The sequence below is a fragment of the Babjeviella inositovora genome (genome assembly GCF_001661335.1).
Source record: "Babjeviella inositovora NRRL Y-12698 unplaced genomic scaffold BABINscaffold_9, whole genome shotgun sequence".
Taxonomy (NCBI): Eukaryota; Fungi; Ascomycota; class Pichiomycetes; order Serinales; genus Babjeviella; species Babjeviella inositovora.
This window is the reverse complement of record NW_017566846.1, coordinates 131,864-149,961: the sequence shown is the minus strand read 5'-3', so window position 1 is coordinate 149,961 and position 18,098 is coordinate 131,864. Positions and strand designations below refer to the sequence as shown.

General features: G+C 48.2%; 11 protein-coding genes across 11 annotated transcripts; 3 read left to right on the top strand and 8 right to left on the bottom strand.

The window, feature by feature from the left end:
- Positions 1-106: 106 nt before the first annotated feature.
- Positions 107-474, top strand: BABINDRAFT_162385 (uncharacterized protein). Its single transcript, XM_019129326.1, has one exon. The coding sequence runs from the start codon at positions 129-131 to the stop codon at positions 426-428; it is 300 nt and encodes a 99-aa protein (XP_018984011.1). The 5' UTR covers positions 107-128; the 3' UTR covers positions 429-474.
- Positions 475-594: 120 nt separating this feature from the next.
- ARO3 (3-deoxy-7-phosphoheptulonate synthase) lies at positions 595-1,902 on the bottom strand. The gene is made up of 2 exons (XM_019129325.1): positions 1,844-1,902; positions 595-1,693 (listed from the first exon to the last, which is right to left on the bottom strand). The coding sequence occupies exons 1-2, from the start codon at positions 1,896-1,898 to the stop codon at positions 642-644; spliced, it is 1,107 nt and encodes a 368-aa protein (XP_018984010.1). The 5' UTR covers positions 1,899-1,902; the 3' UTR covers positions 595-641.
- A 241-nt stretch (positions 1,903-2,143) lies between these two features.
- On the bottom strand, positions 2,144-2,874 carry BABINDRAFT_162382 (uncharacterized protein). Its single transcript, XM_019129324.1, has one exon. It carries the CDS (start codon positions 2,761-2,763, stop codon positions 2,602-2,604), a length of 162 nt encoding a protein of 53 aa, XP_018984009.1. The 5' UTR covers positions 2,764-2,874; the 3' UTR covers positions 2,144-2,601.
- Positions 2,875-3,266: 392 nt separating this feature from the next.
- Positions 3,267-4,079, top strand: BABINDRAFT_172033 (uncharacterized protein; the record flags this gene model as incomplete). The annotated part of the gene is made up of 1 exon (XM_019130852.1): positions 3,267-4,079. The coding sequence occupies one exon, from the start codon at positions 3,267-3,269 to the stop codon at positions 4,077-4,079; it is 813 nt and encodes a 270-aa protein (XP_018984008.1).
- A 424-nt stretch (positions 4,080-4,503) lies between these two features.
- GCN20 (putative AAA family ATPase) lies at positions 4,504-6,756 on the bottom strand (the record flags this gene model as incomplete). Its single annotated transcript, XM_019131907.1, has 1 exon — positions 4,504-6,756. One exon carries the CDS (start codon positions 6,754-6,756, stop codon positions 4,504-4,506), a length of 2,253 nt encoding a protein of 750 aa, XP_018984007.1.
- Positions 6,757-7,113: 357 nt separating this feature from the next.
- Positions 7,114-8,091, bottom strand: BABINDRAFT_162381 (uncharacterized protein). Its single transcript, XM_019129323.1, has one exon. It carries the CDS (start codon positions 8,073-8,075, stop codon positions 7,503-7,505), a length of 573 nt encoding a protein of 190 aa, XP_018984006.1. The 5' UTR covers positions 8,076-8,091; the 3' UTR covers positions 7,114-7,502.
- A 320-nt stretch (positions 8,092-8,411) lies between these two features.
- Positions 8,412-10,047, bottom strand: BABINDRAFT_162380 (glycosyltransferase family 15 protein). The gene has a single exon (XM_019129322.1). The coding sequence runs from the start codon at positions 9,951-9,953 to the stop codon at positions 8,766-8,768; it is 1,188 nt and encodes a 395-aa protein (XP_018984005.1). The 5' UTR covers positions 9,954-10,047; the 3' UTR covers positions 8,412-8,765.
- An 842-nt stretch (positions 10,048-10,889) lies between these two features.
- BABINDRAFT_38634 (uncharacterized protein) lies at positions 10,890-12,377 on the top strand (the record flags this gene model as incomplete). Its single annotated transcript, XM_019131886.1, has 1 exon — positions 10,890-12,377. One exon carries the CDS (start codon positions 10,890-10,892, stop codon positions 12,375-12,377), a length of 1,488 nt encoding a protein of 495 aa, XP_018984004.1.
- A 203-nt stretch (positions 12,378-12,580) lies between these two features.
- PSF1 (DNA replication protein) lies at positions 12,581-13,366 on the bottom strand. Its single transcript, XM_019129321.1, has one exon. It carries the CDS (start codon positions 13,277-13,279, stop codon positions 12,656-12,658), a length of 624 nt encoding a protein of 207 aa, XP_018984003.1. The 5' UTR covers positions 13,280-13,366; the 3' UTR covers positions 12,581-12,655.
- Positions 13,367-13,507: 141 nt separating this feature from the next.
- Positions 13,508-14,902, bottom strand: BABINDRAFT_167871 (uncharacterized protein; the record flags this gene model as incomplete). Its single annotated transcript, XM_019130546.1, has 1 exon — positions 13,508-14,902. The coding sequence occupies one exon, from the start codon at positions 14,900-14,902 to the stop codon at positions 13,508-13,510; it is 1,395 nt and encodes a 464-aa protein (XP_018984002.1).
- A 454-nt stretch (positions 14,903-15,356) lies between these two features.
- Positions 15,357-17,735, bottom strand: DBP7 (putative ATP-dependent RNA helicase). The gene has a single exon (XM_019129320.1). The coding sequence runs from the start codon at positions 17,715-17,717 to the stop codon at positions 15,564-15,566; it is 2,154 nt and encodes a 717-aa protein (XP_018984001.1). The 5' UTR covers positions 17,718-17,735; the 3' UTR covers positions 15,357-15,563.
- Between the last annotated feature and the right edge of the window lie 363 nt (positions 17,736-18,098).

The following is an 18,098-nucleotide window of genomic DNA, read 5'->3' as shown; positions in this document are numbered from 1 at the left end:
TAAGCTGAGGCAAAAGTTGCATGAATCCTAACATGGTCTTACTGTACCAGATATCATCAGTGTTATCAAGTTATTATAGTTATCGACAGTTGTTATCACAACAAGCCACTCCATCGATCTTACCCACCATGGCCCTTTCACAAACTGCAAGAAGGTTCTGGCTCGCGCTTTTCGGCGGCTCCGTTGGGATCTACATTGGCCTCCTTCCGTTGAGAAAGTACGAGATTATCAAGCGTGAGCCAGTTCCTCTCAATGAGGACGGTACCAAGAAGCGCATGCCATTTAATGTAAAGTTCCGCGAGGCCCAACCTTTGCAGTTGAAGCCGGAGTACGAGGCAGAATATCAAAAAGCCAAGGCTGCCGCCATGGAAAAGGAGAAGGAGGTCCAGGCTAAGTTGGAGAAGGAGGCCCAGGCTAGGTTGGAGTAGGTACTACATGGCTGTTCCGGACATCCGCTTGTATATATTTGGAATAAACGTCATCAAGGAGGTTGCAAAGCTGATAGAAAGAGTCATGCTTTTTGATCGTAATTGTCCCTTCCATATGAACGTTCGTTCATAGCACCCTTTCACAATCTACACTGCCTCAAATTAACCCAAAAATAATTAAGAATGTACACACGAAATGAAGTTAAATGCTCTCTACTGCGTCAAAGCTCTTCTGGTCTGGACCGCCTTGGCCAACCCTCTCAAGACGTCTTCGGTGGTCTCCCAGGAAATGCAGGCGTCGGTGATGGATTTCCCGTAGGTCAAGTTCTCCAAGACATCGGTCTTCTGGTTACCCTCAACCAAGTGGGACTCGATCATCAACCCGCAGATCTGGGTGGAGCCCTTGCTGATCTGGTCAGCAACACACTGGGCAACCTTTGGTTGGTTGCGATGGTCCTTATTGGAGTTCCCGTGGGAGCAATCAACCATGATGCGAGGGCCCGGCTTCTCGGAAGAAACGATCTTGCGCTTGACAAGCTCCTGATGGGCCTCGTTGACGGCTTCCTCGTGAAAGTTGGTACCCTTGGTACCACCTCTGAGGATCACAAAGCAGTCCTCGTTTCCGTCAGTACCCACAATCGCACAGACACCCGGCTTGGTCACGGAGAGAAAGTGGTGGGGGTGGGCCGCAGAGCCCATGGCGTCGATAGCAACGCTGAGCGAGCCGTCAGTCCCGTTCTTGAACCCGATTGGGAAGGAGAGACCGGAGGCCAACTCACGGTGGAGCTGCGACTCAGTGGTTCTGGCACCGATGGCACCGACAGAGAAGAAGTCGGAGAGAAACTGTGGGGAAATGGTGTCCAACATTTCAGAGGCGATAGGCAACTTTTCCGTCAAATTGCAGAACATCTCACGCGCGATGCGGAGACCCTTGTTGATGTTGAACGAGCCGTCCAAATCCGGATCGTTGATCAACCCCTTCCAGCCGACGGTAGTACGGGGCTTTTCGAGGTACGCTCTCATGACAATAACCAAATCCTTTTCCAACTCAGCGTTGAGCTTGTACAAACGCTCAGCGTACTCCTTGGCGGCGACCGGGTCGTGAAGCGAGCATGGGCCGACGACAATGATGAGACGGTCGTCCCTGCCCTGAAGCACCGCGACCGAATCGTCTCTTCCCTTCAAGATTATTGCGCGCGATTTGTCGGAGATTGGAAGCTCGTGCTGTAACAAGTCTGGCGGGGTCAACGGGTTGTAACCGCGAACTGGAGGGTTAGTATCACTCTTGAATGCGAATGAAATTTCATCCAAAACCATGTCTGGTTTCCGAGCAGCTATTTGGATTAGCCATCCAGGTTGAATGGATCAAATTTCATACTCAGACTTGTGATAGTCTGTCTTCAGCCTCTACATACTTCTGAAATCTTCGAGATTGGATCTGTCGCCAAGACGGGGGTTTTCCATGAACATAGACATTGTGTGCGGGGATAATAAATAAGGTATGGAGCAAAGAACCAGGCTGTATTGGTAGTGAGGGGACAGTGGAATATATAGTAGAGTTTAGAGTTTGAAAGTTTTTCACGCCGGACAAACTTAGCATCGATGATTCACACCTGCCTCGGAGTACCAAGGCGTGACGGCCTGCGCACAATACCAAAGCGGCACTCTATGCGGCACTGGGCCACTTCCCGCAGCTCCTGTACACTAAAATTTTCAAGAATTAGCACGTGTATTTCGTGAGTGCAGGAGCTACGGGAAGTGGCCAGTTTGTTTACGGAGGTTTCTGGTGACTTTTCGGGACTATATACCTTTTGCTAATTTCCCGCCACGAAGAGTTTATGCAGTGTACAAAGGCAGCCTGTAAGCAAATTAGAGAACCCAAGGCTCTTGCATGTTTGACTCATTGATGTACAATAGCGGAGAAACTCTGACGTTTGATCCGGTATCGGTCGACTGGCATGTAAATGTGCCAAAACGTTCCGCGATATTATAGTTTTTCGCTATTTTCATGGCGGAGTCAGAGAAAGATCTGTACAGTGCCGTGCCTCGCAGCATGCATGAGGGCCCTTGGATCAGTATACCAAGTGTGAAGGCAGATGTTTGGCGAACGTCCTGGTTAAGCTTGTATTAAACTAAGTTTGGAAGAGCTCAACTTTGAACCGTGGATCAGTAGTTAAGGGGAGTCTACTTGGTTCAAAGTATCAATGAGGGACTTATGGCTGAGATCTGATCGAGGGTTGTAGGCTACATGGCGTGGCATACGAGACCTCCTTGGCATCTGCGCTAGTGTTGCGGAACTAGCCAATTCCAAGCTTGGATTTTCCTGCTTTAGCATATAGCTTACGATGATAGGCTTGTCATGAGAGTAACGGCACAGCTCGGTTAGTAGTGGTCATAATGAAGTCGGCTTCTTCATAGCTATAGAATGATATGTCATTAAATCAATAGATTGGTTGGAAACCGTTGGCCGTTCTTACGGGGTCTGGTTGTGGATGAGAACTCGATCTGAGGGGCGGCCAGAGTCAGAAACAAGCTAACAGAACATCGAAGCATCTTGGACGTACTTGTACCAGTGTATCGGTAGAACGCACTACCTCTGACTGAGTGCAGGATTCCTGAAAGTCCGATACGACAGTACGAGTGATGGCCAAAACCGTTTGATCTAGTCTCTATCTGATTATCCTAGTTGGAGCATAAGACATAATTGTTTAAATTTAAACGTAATTCACCAGAACCACTGATATTGAACTAGCATCCTCAGCTAAACACTTGCATTGTGCATACCAACAGCCTGTCTAATCAGAAGCAATTCACATTTTCCCTTACAACAACCCAAATATGCCAGTCTCATCATTCGTCGAGCTAACACACCCTGAGAATCCCAAAACCTCCTGCAGAATCTCCCATCAGGGTGCCACAGTCGTTTCGTGGAAGGTTGAAAACAAGGAACAGATCTGGACAGAAGATGCAGCTGGGGGGATCCCTCTCGTGTTTCCCGTCTACGGCAGATCCAAAGGCTCGCGAGAAAGTGGATTCTCCAGAAATGCCACTTGGAGGTATGTGGGTGAATGCCCCTCTGCTAACCCTACGGTTCAGCTCCAGCTTCAGTCAAAAGATGTGGACCCGTCAGTGGTGGCTCATTGGAGCAGGGGGGCCGAATTCACCCTTCTCCTCACGGTTTGCTTGCAACCAACCAAATTATCACTTTCGATTGAGGTGCTCAACGCTGGATCCGTGCCGTTTTCATTCCATTGGCTCTTCCAGAACCACTTGCGTGTTCCTGACATTACCGATGTGGTGGTGAACAACTTGCCAGGCCAGCACGTTCACGATTTGGTTCTCGATGCACACTATGTCGAGCAGTCCCCTATGATTGGGTTCACGGAGGAGGCCGAGAGGGTATATGAGTGTGTACACACACGGATCCCGGTCCAGGTGATTGAGTTTGGGAAACCGGTGATGGAGGTGGACAGGCACAATCTTCCGGATGTGGTGTTGTGGACGCCGTGGGCGGCCAAAAAAGGGTGGCAGGCTTTAGTGGGGGTCCAATCCGGGCACATTCACAAATGGATCGAGTTGAAGGCAGAGGAGAGGTGGCTGGCGACGCAAATATTGGAAAAGACCGACGAGATCAAGATGGTGGCATTGTAGAGTGCAAAACAGTGGGTGGATTCAGGAATATGATGGAACGAAGGGGTGATGTCAAAACGAGGTTTTCGAGAACATAACCAGTGGTTTATGGCATGAAGAAATTGATTATTGTCTGGAAATTTATTTGAAAAATTTCACGTAACACTTAGTATTTTAATTAGTGACATCAGTTTAGACACGTTTCGTTCTCATGATATATGATGGCTCGGCTGAATTATGAGAATATGTGTCGAATCAATAGGGTATGCAGAAGGCAGGTAACACCGCAAAATTCCGCTTTTGTAATACATCCAGCCATGCTTTCCAAGCCTGGGCCTATAAAATGCTACCCCATTTCAGCTTACAAGCATCCCAGGGGTGTCCCCCCCCCCTTAATGTACAAAATATCAGTATATTTAATCTCTGGATACTCACTGTATTCGTCTCAATGCTGCTTTACCACACCGGCACTGTTCGCAGACGCCAAGATGTACTTCTTGTAGTCATGAATATCACCGTTAAATCTGCGCACCGTACCGTCCTCACTGACCCAGATCTCCTTGCACGTTCTGTCAATCGTGGACACATCATGCGAAACCATCAAAATACCACCCTTGAAGTTGTCCAACGCTTCGGACAACGCGTCCAACCCAGCGGTATCCAAGTGATTCGATGGCTCATCTAACACCAAGATGTGCGGATTCGATAAGCACAACGCGGCAAAGGCCACACGCGACTTCTGTCCACCGGAGAGCAACTGCATCTTCTGCAACCCCAAGGTACCGGTGATCCCGAAGGACCCCAAGTGGCGTCTATATTCCTCATCGGACTTCCCAGGGTAGGTCTTGGACATCCAGGTGACGGCAGACGCGTTCAAGTCCATGGCGTCGACGTGGTGCTGGGCAAAGTACCCGATTCTCAACCTCCCGTTACGCGTGATGGAACCGTCCAACGGGGTCAATCTCTCCATCAAGAGCTTCAACAAGGTGGTTTTACCACACCCATTGGCACCCACAAGTGCGATACGCGAGTTCATTTGCACATCCAAGTCGACGTTGGTCAACAACAACTTAGATGGGTCGTAGCCAAAGGTGACGTTCTGCAACTGCAAAATTGGCGGGGACAACTTTTCCGGGTCGGGGAAGTGGAAGGACACAATCTTCTCCTCCTCTGGCGCCTCCAAGACCGGTAGTTTTTCCAACTTTTTGATTCTGGACTGCGCTTCGGACGACTTGGCAGCGTTGTATCTGAACTTATCAATAAACTCCTGCAAATGCTTTCTGTAGGCCATCTGGTTGTCATACTCACGACGCTCGTTTTTGCGTCTCTCCTCTCTGGTGTTGTAGAAGGAGTCAAAGTTGGCACCTCTGTAGTAGTTCAATCTCTCAGACTGCTGGTGGATAATGTCCGTGGCAACCTCGTTCAAAAACGCTCTGTCGTGCGACACCACAACCACGGTCGATGGGTAGGACTGCAAGTAGTTGGCGAGGTAGGTGATCGACGGCACATCCAACATATTCGACGGTTCATCCAACAACAACAAGTCCGGCTTACAGAACAAGGCTCTAGCAAGCGACAATCTCATCCTCCACCCACCGGAGAACGAGTTGGTTGGCATGGACTGTGTCTCCTTGGTGAAGCCCAACCCGTACAAGATCGACGCAGCACGACCCTCGGCCTTGTCCGACTCCATCTCCTCCAACTTGCTATGCACCTCAAGCAAGTGGGACTCCAAGTCGTCCCTCTCGCCGTCCAACTTTCTAACCTCCGAGGAGTCCTCGTCAAAGTCCGCACGCAACTTTTCGATATCACTGATGCGCTCCTGGATCTTTGATTCCTCGTACAACAACTGTTTGCGCCACACATCAGCGTCCAACACACTCTGCAACGCGGAAGTTCCGTCACCGCGCAACTCCTGCTCGACGTGCAAGATTGTGATGTGCTTCGGCACGTTCAACTCTCTGCGCGATAACGCGCGCAACAACGTCGACTTTCCGATACCATTCTGGCCCACAATACCGTAGCGTCTGCCGTACGCCAAGGAGAGTGATGCGTTCGAAAGGATTCTCTGGCCCTCACCCACATACAAGTCAAAGTTGTCGATCTTGATGTCCTTAGACTTACCAGCACCGGCCCCAGACGAGAAGTCAATCGGGTTGATCTTGAGGAAAAACTCGTCGTAATCATCGCTACTCTGTTCATTCAACAACTTGGACGCCTCGTATTTGACAAACTTGTTGTCTCTCTTGGCCACCTTTTTCGCAATCTTGCGCTCCGCCTTCTCCAACTTTTTCTTATCAACACGTGTCTCCATATTTCTCCCGTTGTGTTCAATGTCCTGTGTCGCACCCAACAACGCCAACGAGGACAGCGCTTCACGGTTGTTGAACAACGAGCGGTCAAGCAACCGCTTGGAGGTGTCACCGGTCAACTCTAACTTGGCCATATTTTCGCGCAACTTCTTGGTCAAAACCTCAGCCATCTTTGTGCGCATCGCCGAAACCTTTTCCGGGTTTCCACCCGCACTCACAAGCAAGTCCGAGAGGAATTGCATCTCCCCGTGGATGTCCACCTGCTGGGCGGAAACGCTGTCCTCAGTGCACAGCGAGATGTGGGTGATATAGCCGACGGCGTACTCTGCGACAACTGGGTCGATTCCTGGCACCGATTGGCGCACTTGCAAACCAATATTTGACATGCTTTGGTTGTAGATCTCGAAGGACGGTGAGAGCCGGAGTGGTGGCCGTTGGTAAATAGCCTGTGAAAAGTCTTGCTGGTACGCGCACGACTGGGGCATTCATTTATGTCCAACCTGACAAGATAGTATTTTGCTTTACTGTGAGTGTTACGAATATTCAGCGCTGGGAATTATGTGTGGGGGTTACTTATCATATATGGGGAGTGTTCTTGGATATTGGTATTGTAATAAGGTAGCCCTTAAGTGGCAAGCTTTGACCTTATCCTATTTAAAGTAACCAAGGTTTATTTGTGACTAATGGACTCAGATTGTTTAGTTTCTGACTGTTTTTTTATGAAGAGGAGACAATGGCAAATAGCTGGATCTATTATATTAATATTGATTCAACGCTACCAATCAGAGAATCGCGGATCTGACTCTATAAATTCACACCTTTGGAAACATAATTATAACCCGAGGGAGGAAAAATAATGGGGCTGGCAAAATAAGCTGAGCACATATTCTCAAGCTCTCATTTAGCTCATTCATCTCTCCAGATGCCCCGTTCTAAACCCCTCTTTCATTTTCGAATAATCACAGACATGGCTAGTTCTCGATGACAGATATTTAAACAGATTGAAAAGCAATGGCCTAGCCATAGCATTACAACTTACGCCACATCAAAGTCTTTTACAATACGTAGAACCCAAACCACAACCTATCCAGGCGGTCACGGCAGCAACTGATGCCTCCTGTGGAGTAGCTGTCTAAACTCTGTACTTCTTCGGGATATGCTCCTGCTTGAAATACTGCTGATATGCTTTCAAATCAGCCTTACCGGCCTCCAAGTCCTCCGCATCCTTGTGTTCAATCTCGTGCAAGTGGTGCAACAACTCATGCTCCACATCGGCAGCGTGCTGGATCTTCATATCCGGGTCGTCCTTTTCGTGGAACTCCTTCCAGTGGTGTACCTCGTACTCCGACTCAAAGTCCAAGTGGTGCCCCACCCCGACACCATAGTCTCTCAAATAGCCGCCTGCCTCCTTAAACTTGCGCCATTCCTCGAGGCTGACCTTCCCGTCCTTGTTTGTGTCCAACAACTCCAAAACGGAATTAGCCACAAATTCACGCGTCTTGTCGCTGATACCCTCGGTTTCGTCATGGGAGCCCATCCCGTCGCCGTTACCCACCACCTCCTCGCGCAACACCCCGTACAAATTGAGGATATCCCTCTTTTCCCACGCCTTGTTTCCCTCGATGTCGTGTAAGGTGAAGAACGAGTCGTGGTCAAACTCGCTGATCCCGTGCTCGGAGCTCATGTGCCACGTCTCCCAGGTCATGTCGTTCGGCATCCGCTGCTTCAAATCGGACCCCTTGCCCTGAGGGTTGATGTGGGGGTCGTGTGCAAGGGTTACCTGGAGAAGCGGAGCAATAAAAGGGATGATAGACGGCAATTGGAATTTCATAGTGTGATGTACTGGAATGGTGGCTATCTGCTGTAGCTTCCTGTTCTGGAATTTAGATAGTGAAAATGAGGTTATGTGCCCTGGATGGGGTGATGTGAAACAATGAGTTGGATTTAAAGGATTTAAATCTTTGATCTTTGGACTTTTCAAGGCATTCCTGGTTAACGTTTTAGAACATCTTTTGTATCAGTATTTTAACTCGTCGGGTTAAATTTATCCTTGTGTTTATTATGGCTGATAATTTATATTTTATGCTGTCTATAAATTTAATGCGGTGAAATCTGCTACTCGACTGAATCACGGGCAAGCAAACGTGTTTCTATTTTCAACACTGTCCTGTGAAAGTCTAGGATAAGAGTATATCCCTTTTAGAGGGATATTTTCTTTGATACCCTCACATTGGTTTGATTCGATCAAAGTGCAAACGTAAATGGGCTGCTCAAAACTGGGAGAGATTCTTAATCAACAATAACGGACATTTTTTTATCACATTTTCTTGCACCTCCCTTTTCTCAAACTATTATTCCTTGACATAGACGGCCCTTACTCGGAATGCTTCGAAACCTAAACTGATAAAAGCGGTTTCTGCTGCCCCGTTATATCAAGAAAATGCCCTGTGCAGCTGTACATCTCAAAGCTAAAGTCCTTCCGCGGATCGCACGAACACCGGTTCTTCAATCGGAGACCATAGTCTAATGGACACAGCATGTACGGTACGTGGTAATACCCCACGTCGCCAAACCAGTGCACCTCCGACTTGTTGAGAAACAACCCCACGGCGATGGAGTGGACCGGGGCGTCGCCCCAGCGCTCGTAGAAAAAGCCGCCAGAAAGGTCCAAGTACTCAAACAAACGCGTATACTGTTCCGAGCGGAAAAAGTCCATGTCAGCTATCTCAAAGTTGGTCCAGAAATGGCAAAGGTTGTAAGATGCCTGGAGCGGGTGCGGTTTTTCCACCGACTCATTGTCATACCCGTAGTCGAGAATAAACTCGTTCATGCTGTCGTCGCCCGTATTGATCATATCCATATTGGCCTTCATGAAGTTGAGCACTGTCGACCACAACAGCGCAATGGTGTTGGAGTATTCGTACAAAGATATTGCGAAGCCGTACTTTTTGCCCGCTTGACGCATCATCTTGAACACGTCATAATCGATATCGCAGTAGAGCTTAATGCCAGGCTCCACCCGCCAGTAATACTTGTACCTCTGAACTATGGGGTGGTGGAAAAAGAACCCCGACTCAAAGCGGCACATGTGGCGGTACGACTCGCTCCCGCCGTAGATGATCTCGTCGTTCTCCATTTGCTGCCGCACTTCCGCCGCATATGTCTGGTTGATCCAGTCGGGGTATCCCCAGTGCCTTTCGGGCACCCTCCCAAAGTAGGCCGTTCCGCTGACAACCGCCGCAACAGCCGAGCGGAATTCGGGGGTGAACTCATTGTCGTTGAGAAACACCCAGTCGTAGTGATACTTGTGGTTGAAGCGGTCCTCCACGATCTGGATCGATTCGAGCATCTCGTACGTCTCGTAGTTGCGGCAAAGCGTCACAAAAGTTGCGTTTTCCCGCGCATATTCGCTGGGAGGTTCCGAGAGGGAAAAGTCGGGGTGGGGAAACTCTGCCAACTTTGTGGTAGCAATGTGTTTGGTAAAGGCGGCAACAAAGCGGTCAATCACCCCGTTGGTATACCACCAAAAACAGAAGTGTGCGAGCAAGACTGCCGATAGCGCCATGCTCCATCCGTACTTCATGGCGGGAAGCTTGAGCAAGGAAGAATCTGAGTGTCACTGACAGAAAAAAATGATAATCCTCAGTCAATCGATAGAGACTTGTGGATGTTCAGGCAATTGCACAAAGTTGCCTTGGGCAGAGCAAAACACTTGAACTTCTGGTTGAGACGCAGAAAAATGTAGTTGCAGAGGTGCGGCGCAGCCAGGCACATTCCAGATCTAGATGCAAGGCTGAGTCGACAAGTCGGTGTAGAGGTAGAATGAATCTTTGGTATGATGCTACATTGTATGGATTATTGGAATCGTATGATAGATTGTTTGGGTCAAACAGGTATGGTACTGTATACCATATTTGGAGAATTAACGAAAAGCTTCAATCGCTTAAGACCAAAACCTATGGGTGTTGGGCATGGAATGAGGATTATGTATTTATAAATCTTGTTGGGTCTCACCAAGCGTTTAAAAAGTCTGTTAAAATCATTTTTGTATGAGGTTTTTATTTGCTTGTCTGTTACAAGTTTGTGCTGCCATTTTTAAGTAAAGTATTATGTGCCGACTGCTCGGTCTGAGGAGAATCCTATGTCTTCTCAACTTCCTATATCAAGCATTTGTTTAGGATATTATTATTCAAACGGCAGTCCTTTGAGACGACAAGTCTCAGAGTTTATCATATTTCTTTCAATCTTAGTCTGTATTCTGTTTCATCGGCTCACGCATTTTATAGCCCCGAAACTCCGAGACTTAGGCATTACATTCCTAAGGTGTTGTCACGTGATGGCTAAATCTTTAGCTCTAAAAGTAGTCTGCATAATTTCACGCAGAGCAGTCCGGCCGATGAGCCCTCAACACTAATCATTTGCCTAAACCACGAATTTAATTCTGTTATAGCCGCTATATATTCCATTACTGGTCGTTACAGAACAGATATATTGCACCTTCAGCAGTTTTTTTCATGGAATGGCAGGCTCGCGAATCGTCCGCGCCTTTCGGGAAACCTCCCAGGAAAACAAAGTAGGATGCTCGATTGAGGAGCCGGGGGTGCGGAAACGCCAGAAAACAGAGTCACTGCATTTTTCAGAACAAATTGGTGTTGCAAAGCCTGTACGGGAAGGGAATCAAGGAACGGAAAGTGGATCTCCAGTCCTTGCAATTCCCACCTTGGAGAACCGTTTCCAAGTGGATTTCCGGACCCTCTCGGTGCACCACCCCCAATTACAGCCGTGGTTTGTAACCGGCACGGATGTCTATGACTTTCTGGAACCAGAGGCGGTTGTTGCTATGAGTAAAGCTCTTCTTTTACAGTTTTATTCCATCGATGCGGTTTTCCTTCCTGGACGGCTTGTTCCGCGCGTTTTCAACCGGGTATTGTACTTGAACTGGTTAAAACGGCTCCTTGACGATACCGGCTGTAGTGACATTTGCGGCTTGGATATCGGTACCGGCCACTCGCTCATCTACCCGATGCTTGGCCACTCCTTGTACGGTTGGAAGTTTATTGCCACAGATATCGACCCCGCCTCACTCTTGGTCGCCGCGGAGAACATTCGAGTAAACCATCTAAGCCCTCTGGTATCGCTTGTGGACCGATCTGCCACCCCCGATGTGCTCTTCCTGGATATTGTAGCCTCCTCGAGGGTCACCTTCACAATGTGCAACCCACCGTTCTACGCCACCTACGAGCAGCTCGTGGGAAAGTACTTTCTGCGCAAGACCCACTCCATGTCTATCCCGCTTATCAAAGCTTCTTACAGCGAGTTGGTCCATCCGGATGGGGGTGAAGTTGGATTTGTCACCAAAATGATTGCGGAATCGGTGAAAAGCAGATCTCTAGTGAAGTGGTATACCACATTATTGGGACAATTTGAGAGTGTTTCACAAGTGCTAGCAAACCTCTATACTGCGGGAATCACCAATAGCACCGTAAGCGAGTTGTCTGGCAGCTCATCCCAGAGCTTGGGAAAGACCCGCCGATGGATTGTTGCATGGTCCTTTGGGGTGGATAGGCCGAGAATCGCCGCTGCACAGTTGAAAAAACTCAAAGGAACGGGCATAGATCCGGCGCATTTGCCGGTAAAAACCCTCGAAACTGTGAAGATCACTACCGAAATGGGAATCGTTCAGTTGGGAGAACGCGTTGATTTGATGTTACTAGGATCTGTGGGTTATGAGATGGAGATTAAAGATGACGAGGTTTTACTATCATTCAATGAAGGCATCTGGACAAGAGCCTATAGAAGAAAAATGGCTAGACTCGAAGCGGATGAAATAGTTAAGCGACAAAAGTTGGAAGACGAGATGCCTTGGAAATACGTGTTTCTGATTTATTTGGACCCCCATGACACGCTTATTGTGTGGTGGAAGCGTGGTGACGACACAAAGATCTTTAACAGCTTTCAAGGATGGTTACGTAAGAACTTCAATGATGTAACAATGTGTCCTAAATAAATTTTGGAGATGTCGAATAATTTTGTAAAATTAATGCACCGTATCTCTTAAATGATCTTAATACCTCAACTCTAGTCCAATTGATTCTCTAAAGATCTATTACATTGCGTGAAATAATAGACTGTTGGACAAACACTTAAGCCTTGACTAGACTGGACTCAGTCATATCTGCGTTACACCTTATGGAAATGTCTCAAAAGAAACCCATTTATATATTGCGATTTATATCGTTTACAATATCTATCCATACACATCCTTACCAATCAAATATATACCATCTATAACCTCTGCAAATATCCCTGCTGAATCAACCTCGCCACATCGTTGTACCGCACAAAAAACTGACTGTCCTTGGTCAAGTTAAACACACCGTACTCCGTGGTGATCTCGCCAACATCCTTCAACACACGAACATCAATAAAAATATCCTTGGGCGGTTCGATGTCCCCTGTCAAGTCAAGAGACTCGTTAAACTCCTTGTTATAATTGATGATAAGCTCGTTATACTTCTTCAAGTACTCCTCCTCATTGTGGTTCAAGCTGTCGGCAGCCTTTCCGCTCGGCGCTGCACCCGGCTCATCCACCGTGATGCCAGTCGTGTTATTCAACCACGACATGTACTGGAGGCGCTCAGCCCTGTAGCGTTGGTAAGCGAGCAAACAGCGTTTGTTTCGCCTCATTGCCAAGTGTGAGATGAACAACTGGCACTGGTTGGTGCGGTCGCCCTGGCTCTGCGTCTGGGACACGATCTCCTCATTGGTGAGATGCTCCACCTCGGCCTGCAAATCGTTGGTTTCATTGATAATGTTCTGGATCAACTCGCCCTGGTAGAGCGGTAGATGTGTCAACTGCGTGGATCTCTTTGCATCTGCGACGAGCTTGTCTGCTGCGTCTCCGTACATGTGGAATAAAGGTGGGCTAAAGATATGGGGCTAAAGTATGAAGATGGTATAAAACGGTTGTATCTAGATTGTTGGTTGTAAGGTTTTGTCGCAAGGTTGTACCGCGTGATATGTACGAAATACAAATGAAAACCAAACTCCACTCGAGGTTGCGAAAAAAACGCGCCGCGCGTTACGCGTCACATCAAACGTTTGGCTCATGCGTTTAAACAAATTAGTCCCTCCAGATTAGTCTCTCCAACTCTGGTCAAACTCCACGTACGCTTTTTCGATTTGGCTTTTGTAATAATCGGCCATATCGTACGGAAGCTTCCGAATAAGTAGTGTCAAGAAAGTGTCCAAGTCGTAATGCAAGGGAAACATAGTCCATGCCCACGCTCCGTTCTCAAACCAGCTATCCATCACCTGCTTGACCCCTTTTGGAACCACAAACTTGGTTACACTATCCACGGCTATGGCACCGATGTTTAACGGCACATCCCCGAAAATCCCCTTCCAAAAATCAGCTTCGAAAGGAAAGAACGAATTTGGCAATAGAAAGAGTTCGTAGACATCGCCAATCACCAGAATAAGCTTGTTCTCCAACTCACGGATGTTGAGCCACTGACCAGAAGTATAAGCATAGCCTTCGTCCACCCTGAGTCCTTTGCTCCAGTCACCAAACATATATCTCGGGTCTAACGGACTCGCGGTAAAGACCAACGGAGTGTGGAAGTAAGTCTGGAACTGGATCCCTGAACTGCCCTCAAAAGGGTTGTTGGGGTAGGCCGCCCCCATTCTGAACTTGTAAAACTCGTCTGCAAGCAAAGGCTTGACTGCAACGGCAGTTTCCGGGTCACATACAAAGTCGCCGTCAAAGGCCCCCCCGATCTTGCTGTATTCAAACTTGGCGATGAGCTCGTCGAGCTGCGTCTTTGTGGGCACACAGCTAAACTGTCCCCCGACAGTCTGGAAGGGAATATACGCGGTGATTTTCCGGTTTCTGAACTTTGCATAACGAGCAAAAGAATAATAGTCCATGTTCTCTGGGGAGTAGTAGATTTCCGCGGCGAGAGTCTTGTTGTTCAACGAGCGCAACGCAAAGTTATAGTGTCTGGAGACAGTATTTTTGTGGTTAAAATACCAGTCACTCGAAAGCCACTTGATTCTGGCACTATCAAGGAGGTCCACAAAGACATTCTTCAACCCCATGAGCCATTTTTTGGACCGGTGATCGATCTTGTCCATTCCATGGTAGAGTTCAAGCAACAAGGTTCCGTTCGGGAACGTGGCGTTTCTCGGGTTCTTGATCGCATTAAACATCCGGTTGTATATCATGTCATCCTTCCTGTCAATCTTGATTGATGACGTCTGAATGGCGCTTCCGAGGAAGCAGTTGACAAACACAAGAGAGTGGGTGAGTATGACATCGTTCTTCAAAGAACTGGACTTGAACACGCGGTGGCCAGTGAAGGGGATGTTGTTGGCCCCCAAGAAGTCACAATTTTGGTCTTCTTTGAGGTACATCGTTTGGCTCGTAAAGAGGGGATCATCAGCATTGGAAAGGGGAACAGAGCCGGATGCAATGCTTTCTAGGGTGGTATTTTGAAATCCCTGTACCATTCCAGTGGGGGTACCAACCATGGTGGTGAGGACAAAAAGGATTAAGAGTTTCATTGTGATTTTTATTTGTAATATAAAACGGAGGAAATAGATTGTGGTTCAAAGGGACGTATATATAGCTTTTCGAGGAGCTTAGCAGAATATTCCACGAGATCTCATAAAGTTCCATGCGGAGGAAGATCAGAATTGTGAGGTTGACCTTTCGAGTGCAGAATACTGTCTGTAGATGCAAATCTATGGGAGATCTGAAGGCATCAACTATATCTGCTGATCTTGATTCTCGCGTTAAAAGTACTGAACAGAGTAAGTCATGGCATAAACTTCAAACCTTTAAAAGTCAATGATTGTCGGATCCAGTTGGGTCATTTTTCGCAGCTTATACCCTATTACACTAATCGAGCCTTCGCTTTGCGACCAGTTCTGTGTAATCTCTTGATGTCTACACTCCAGATTATTAACGAAATATATTACAATGCTTAGTTATTTTACAGTGCTGAAAACAGCGATCTTGCATATGCATGCGGAAAGAGCAGAACAGAAAATGGACAAGGCTCTACGCAAGCGCAGAGAGTTGGACATAAGACATCAGAGTAGGCTTGGATGATGACTGAAAGATAGAATGGCAACAGAAAATCGGAAAACACGCCCAATTGACAAGCGTATTTCCGATATCAGCCCCTGGTTACATAAAGTTAAACTCACTGCTGGCACTCTTCACATTCATCTTGGCCATTCTTAACATCTTCGTTCTGGCATCTTCCTTACCTGTCTTTTTGCTCTCGCCCTTGCCGTCACCCTTCTTCAACCCGGCACCCCCCAATCTCTTTGGGGTCTCACGCAACCCAAATGCCTTTGCCAAATGTCCCAAGTGTAAGGTGCGCACGTTAAACACATCCCTCTCACTCCCTAAATGCGTGGCGTACGCTCTGACATGACTGGTGAACCCCTGGACGGCCTTGTCGTGGGCGGTGGTGTCCTCCAAGAGCCACCTCTCGACGTTCAAGTGCCATGTGGTGGCATCCACCTCCCACTTCTTGCCAAAGCCGTCAACTAACACTGACTCGAACGAAATGTGCTGCAACCCGGCCGGATGATAGCTGCTGATTCTGTCGGCGTACTGCTCCTCAGTCCCTGGGAGCAAGAACAACACGGACTTACCGTTGTTACCAGCACGCGCGGTACGACCCACACGGTGCAAATGGTCCTCAATGGCAAACGGCGGATCATACTCGATGACTGTGGAGATATCCGGCAAATCCAACCCTCTGGCGGCCACATCAGTACAGAAAAGCACGGTGTGTTTGCCCTCACTGGCCTTGGTGAAAGCGGCCAAGGTGGAAGTACGCACCTGCTGCGATAACGACCCATGAAGCTTGTAGACATAGGTGTTTTCTGAGAGCAACGGCGCGGTCAAGGCTGTGGAATCGTCATCGCCACCCTGAGCGATTTCCGTCACCTTTTCGTCATCCTCCTCGGGGATCTTTCGCTTGAGGAGCTTCTTCCCGTCCTTGGTGAAGGTTGCAAAGTGGAAGTCGACAGAATCAGAACAGGAAAAGAAGACCATAGTGCGAGTGAACTGATTCTCGTTTCGGGTGATGTTCTTCAAGACAGAGCCCAAGGACACGAGTCTTAATTTTGGCGGCACCACGAGAATCTGCTGCAACAACTGCCCCGGAGCGCTAATCTGCTCGGACTCATCGCCCACCAACGCGGCGCTGACCATTTCAGCGTCCTGCAAGGAAATTTCACCCAACTTCTGAACGTTATCCTTGATGGTGGCAGAACACAAGACATTGATGCGCTGCTTTGGTAAGGTCGGGTAGATGCGGGTAGTGGCGCTGATGGCGGACGTATTGGTGATCTTGGTCAAGATCTTGGTGATGGTTTCTTCGAACCCCAACTCCATCAACTTATCACCTTCGTCCAACACGACCCAGCGAATGTTCGCCAAGTCCATGTTCTGTGTATTTTCGATATGGTCAAGCAATCTACCTGGTGTGGCCACCAAGATATTCACCCCCTTTCTAATTCTCGCCTTCTCAGACTTTTTCTTCTCACCACCAATGACGATCCCCGGGACGATGCGGTTGCAGCACCGGCTCAAGGTCTCGAGGACACTGTAAATCTGGGTGGCCAACTCTCTGGTTGGCGCTAAAATCAACGCAAAAACCCCCGACTGGCGGTCCAAGTCCTTCACCGTCATCAATTTCTGGAAAATCGGCAACGCGAATGCAAGTGTCTTCCCCGAACCGGTCTGCGCCTGTACAAAGAGATCTGTTTCGCGTTCCAAGAGACGCGGCAACACCGCACGCTGGATCTTGGTTGGGTTGGTGAAGCGCAAGGCTTCGAGATGCTTAAGGAGCTGGCCCTCGATCCCAAGTCCCTCGAAGGTTGTGGCATCCGTCAACGGCGCGTTGGACGGCGCGAGCTCGGTGAACGCTTCCTCAGCAACTTCGTTGGTCAAACTCGGGTTGGATGTGAACAAGGAGGAGACGTAAGAGTCAGTTGGCGCAATGGTCTCGCCGTTCTTCTCGGCCAACCGCATCTGCTTGGAGGAGGGACCCTTGAACTCCTTAGGCCCACCTCTCTTTCTATCGTTAGCCAAGGCACGCACCTTTCTGGCTTCAGCATCCTCAGTGGTTGGAACAGAAGGGGTCGTTTCTAAGCGCTTTGCAAGGTCAATCGTCTTCTTGCGGCTGCCCACACGGCCCTGCGACGCCAATTGTGCCTTCCGGCGCTCCTTCCACGAGCCTCCTACAATCTTGCCGGACAGCTTGGCCTTTCTGGTAGGCGCTGGTTCGTCTGTTGCAAAGTTCAATAGTAAACCGTCGTCCATTGTGTAGTGAGAGTTGATAATGAGTAGAGTAGCGTGGTTGAGAATGAAAAAAAAAATATTCCTGCAGAAATGATGCAGAAAAAATATTCTACTCATCACGTCACGTGTTATTCACGTGATGCAGAAGAGGATTGACGAGATATAGCCAGAAAGAAATGTGACAGCCACGTGGGGGGTGTTTGGAAATATGTCGTAAGGAGATAAGAGAAAGTAGGTTAGATTGGGGGGTTGTTCATTCATATTGAAATGTTGCCGCGTTCCTACTAAAACTATGTTTCAGACAATGCAGGTGTTTACAATCGACGCAGGAAAATGTGATATATTCAGTAATAGTAGATACCATTCGCTATGAGAATATTGCTTGTTCTTTTATATATTAGA

Bases quoted from the DNA above. Each gene is read 5' to 3' on its own strand.
- BABINDRAFT_162385 (XM_019129326.1), top strand. From the start codon at position 129: ATGGCCCTTTCACAAACTGCAAGAAGGTTCTGGCTCGCGCTTTTCGGC.
- ARO3 (XM_019129325.1), bottom strand. From the start codon at position 1,898: ATGTTCATGGAAAACCCCCGTCTTGGCGACAGATCCAATCTCGAAGAT. The intron at 1,694-1,843 runs GTATGTAGAGGC...CTAACCCTCCAG, and splicing joins CAATCTCGAAGATTTCAGAA to TTCGCGGTTACAACCCGTTG.
- BABINDRAFT_162382 (XM_019129324.1), bottom strand. From the start codon at position 2,763: ATGCTAAAGCAGGAAAATCCAAGCTTGGAATTGGCTAGTTCCGCAACA.
- BABINDRAFT_162381 (XM_019129323.1), bottom strand. From the start codon at position 8,075: ATGACCTGGGAGACGTGGCACATGAGCTCCGAGCACGGGATCAGCGAG.
- BABINDRAFT_162380 (XM_019129322.1), bottom strand. From the start codon at position 9,953: ATGAAGTACGGATGGAGCATGGCGCTATCGGCAGTCTTGCTCGCACAC.
- PSF1 (XM_019129321.1), bottom strand. From the start codon at position 13,279: ATGTACGGAGACGCAGCAGACAAGCTCGTCGCAGATGCAAAGAGATCC.
- DBP7 (XM_019129320.1), bottom strand. From the start codon at position 17,717: ATGGACGACGGTTTACTATTGAACTTTGCAACAGACGAACCAGCGCCT.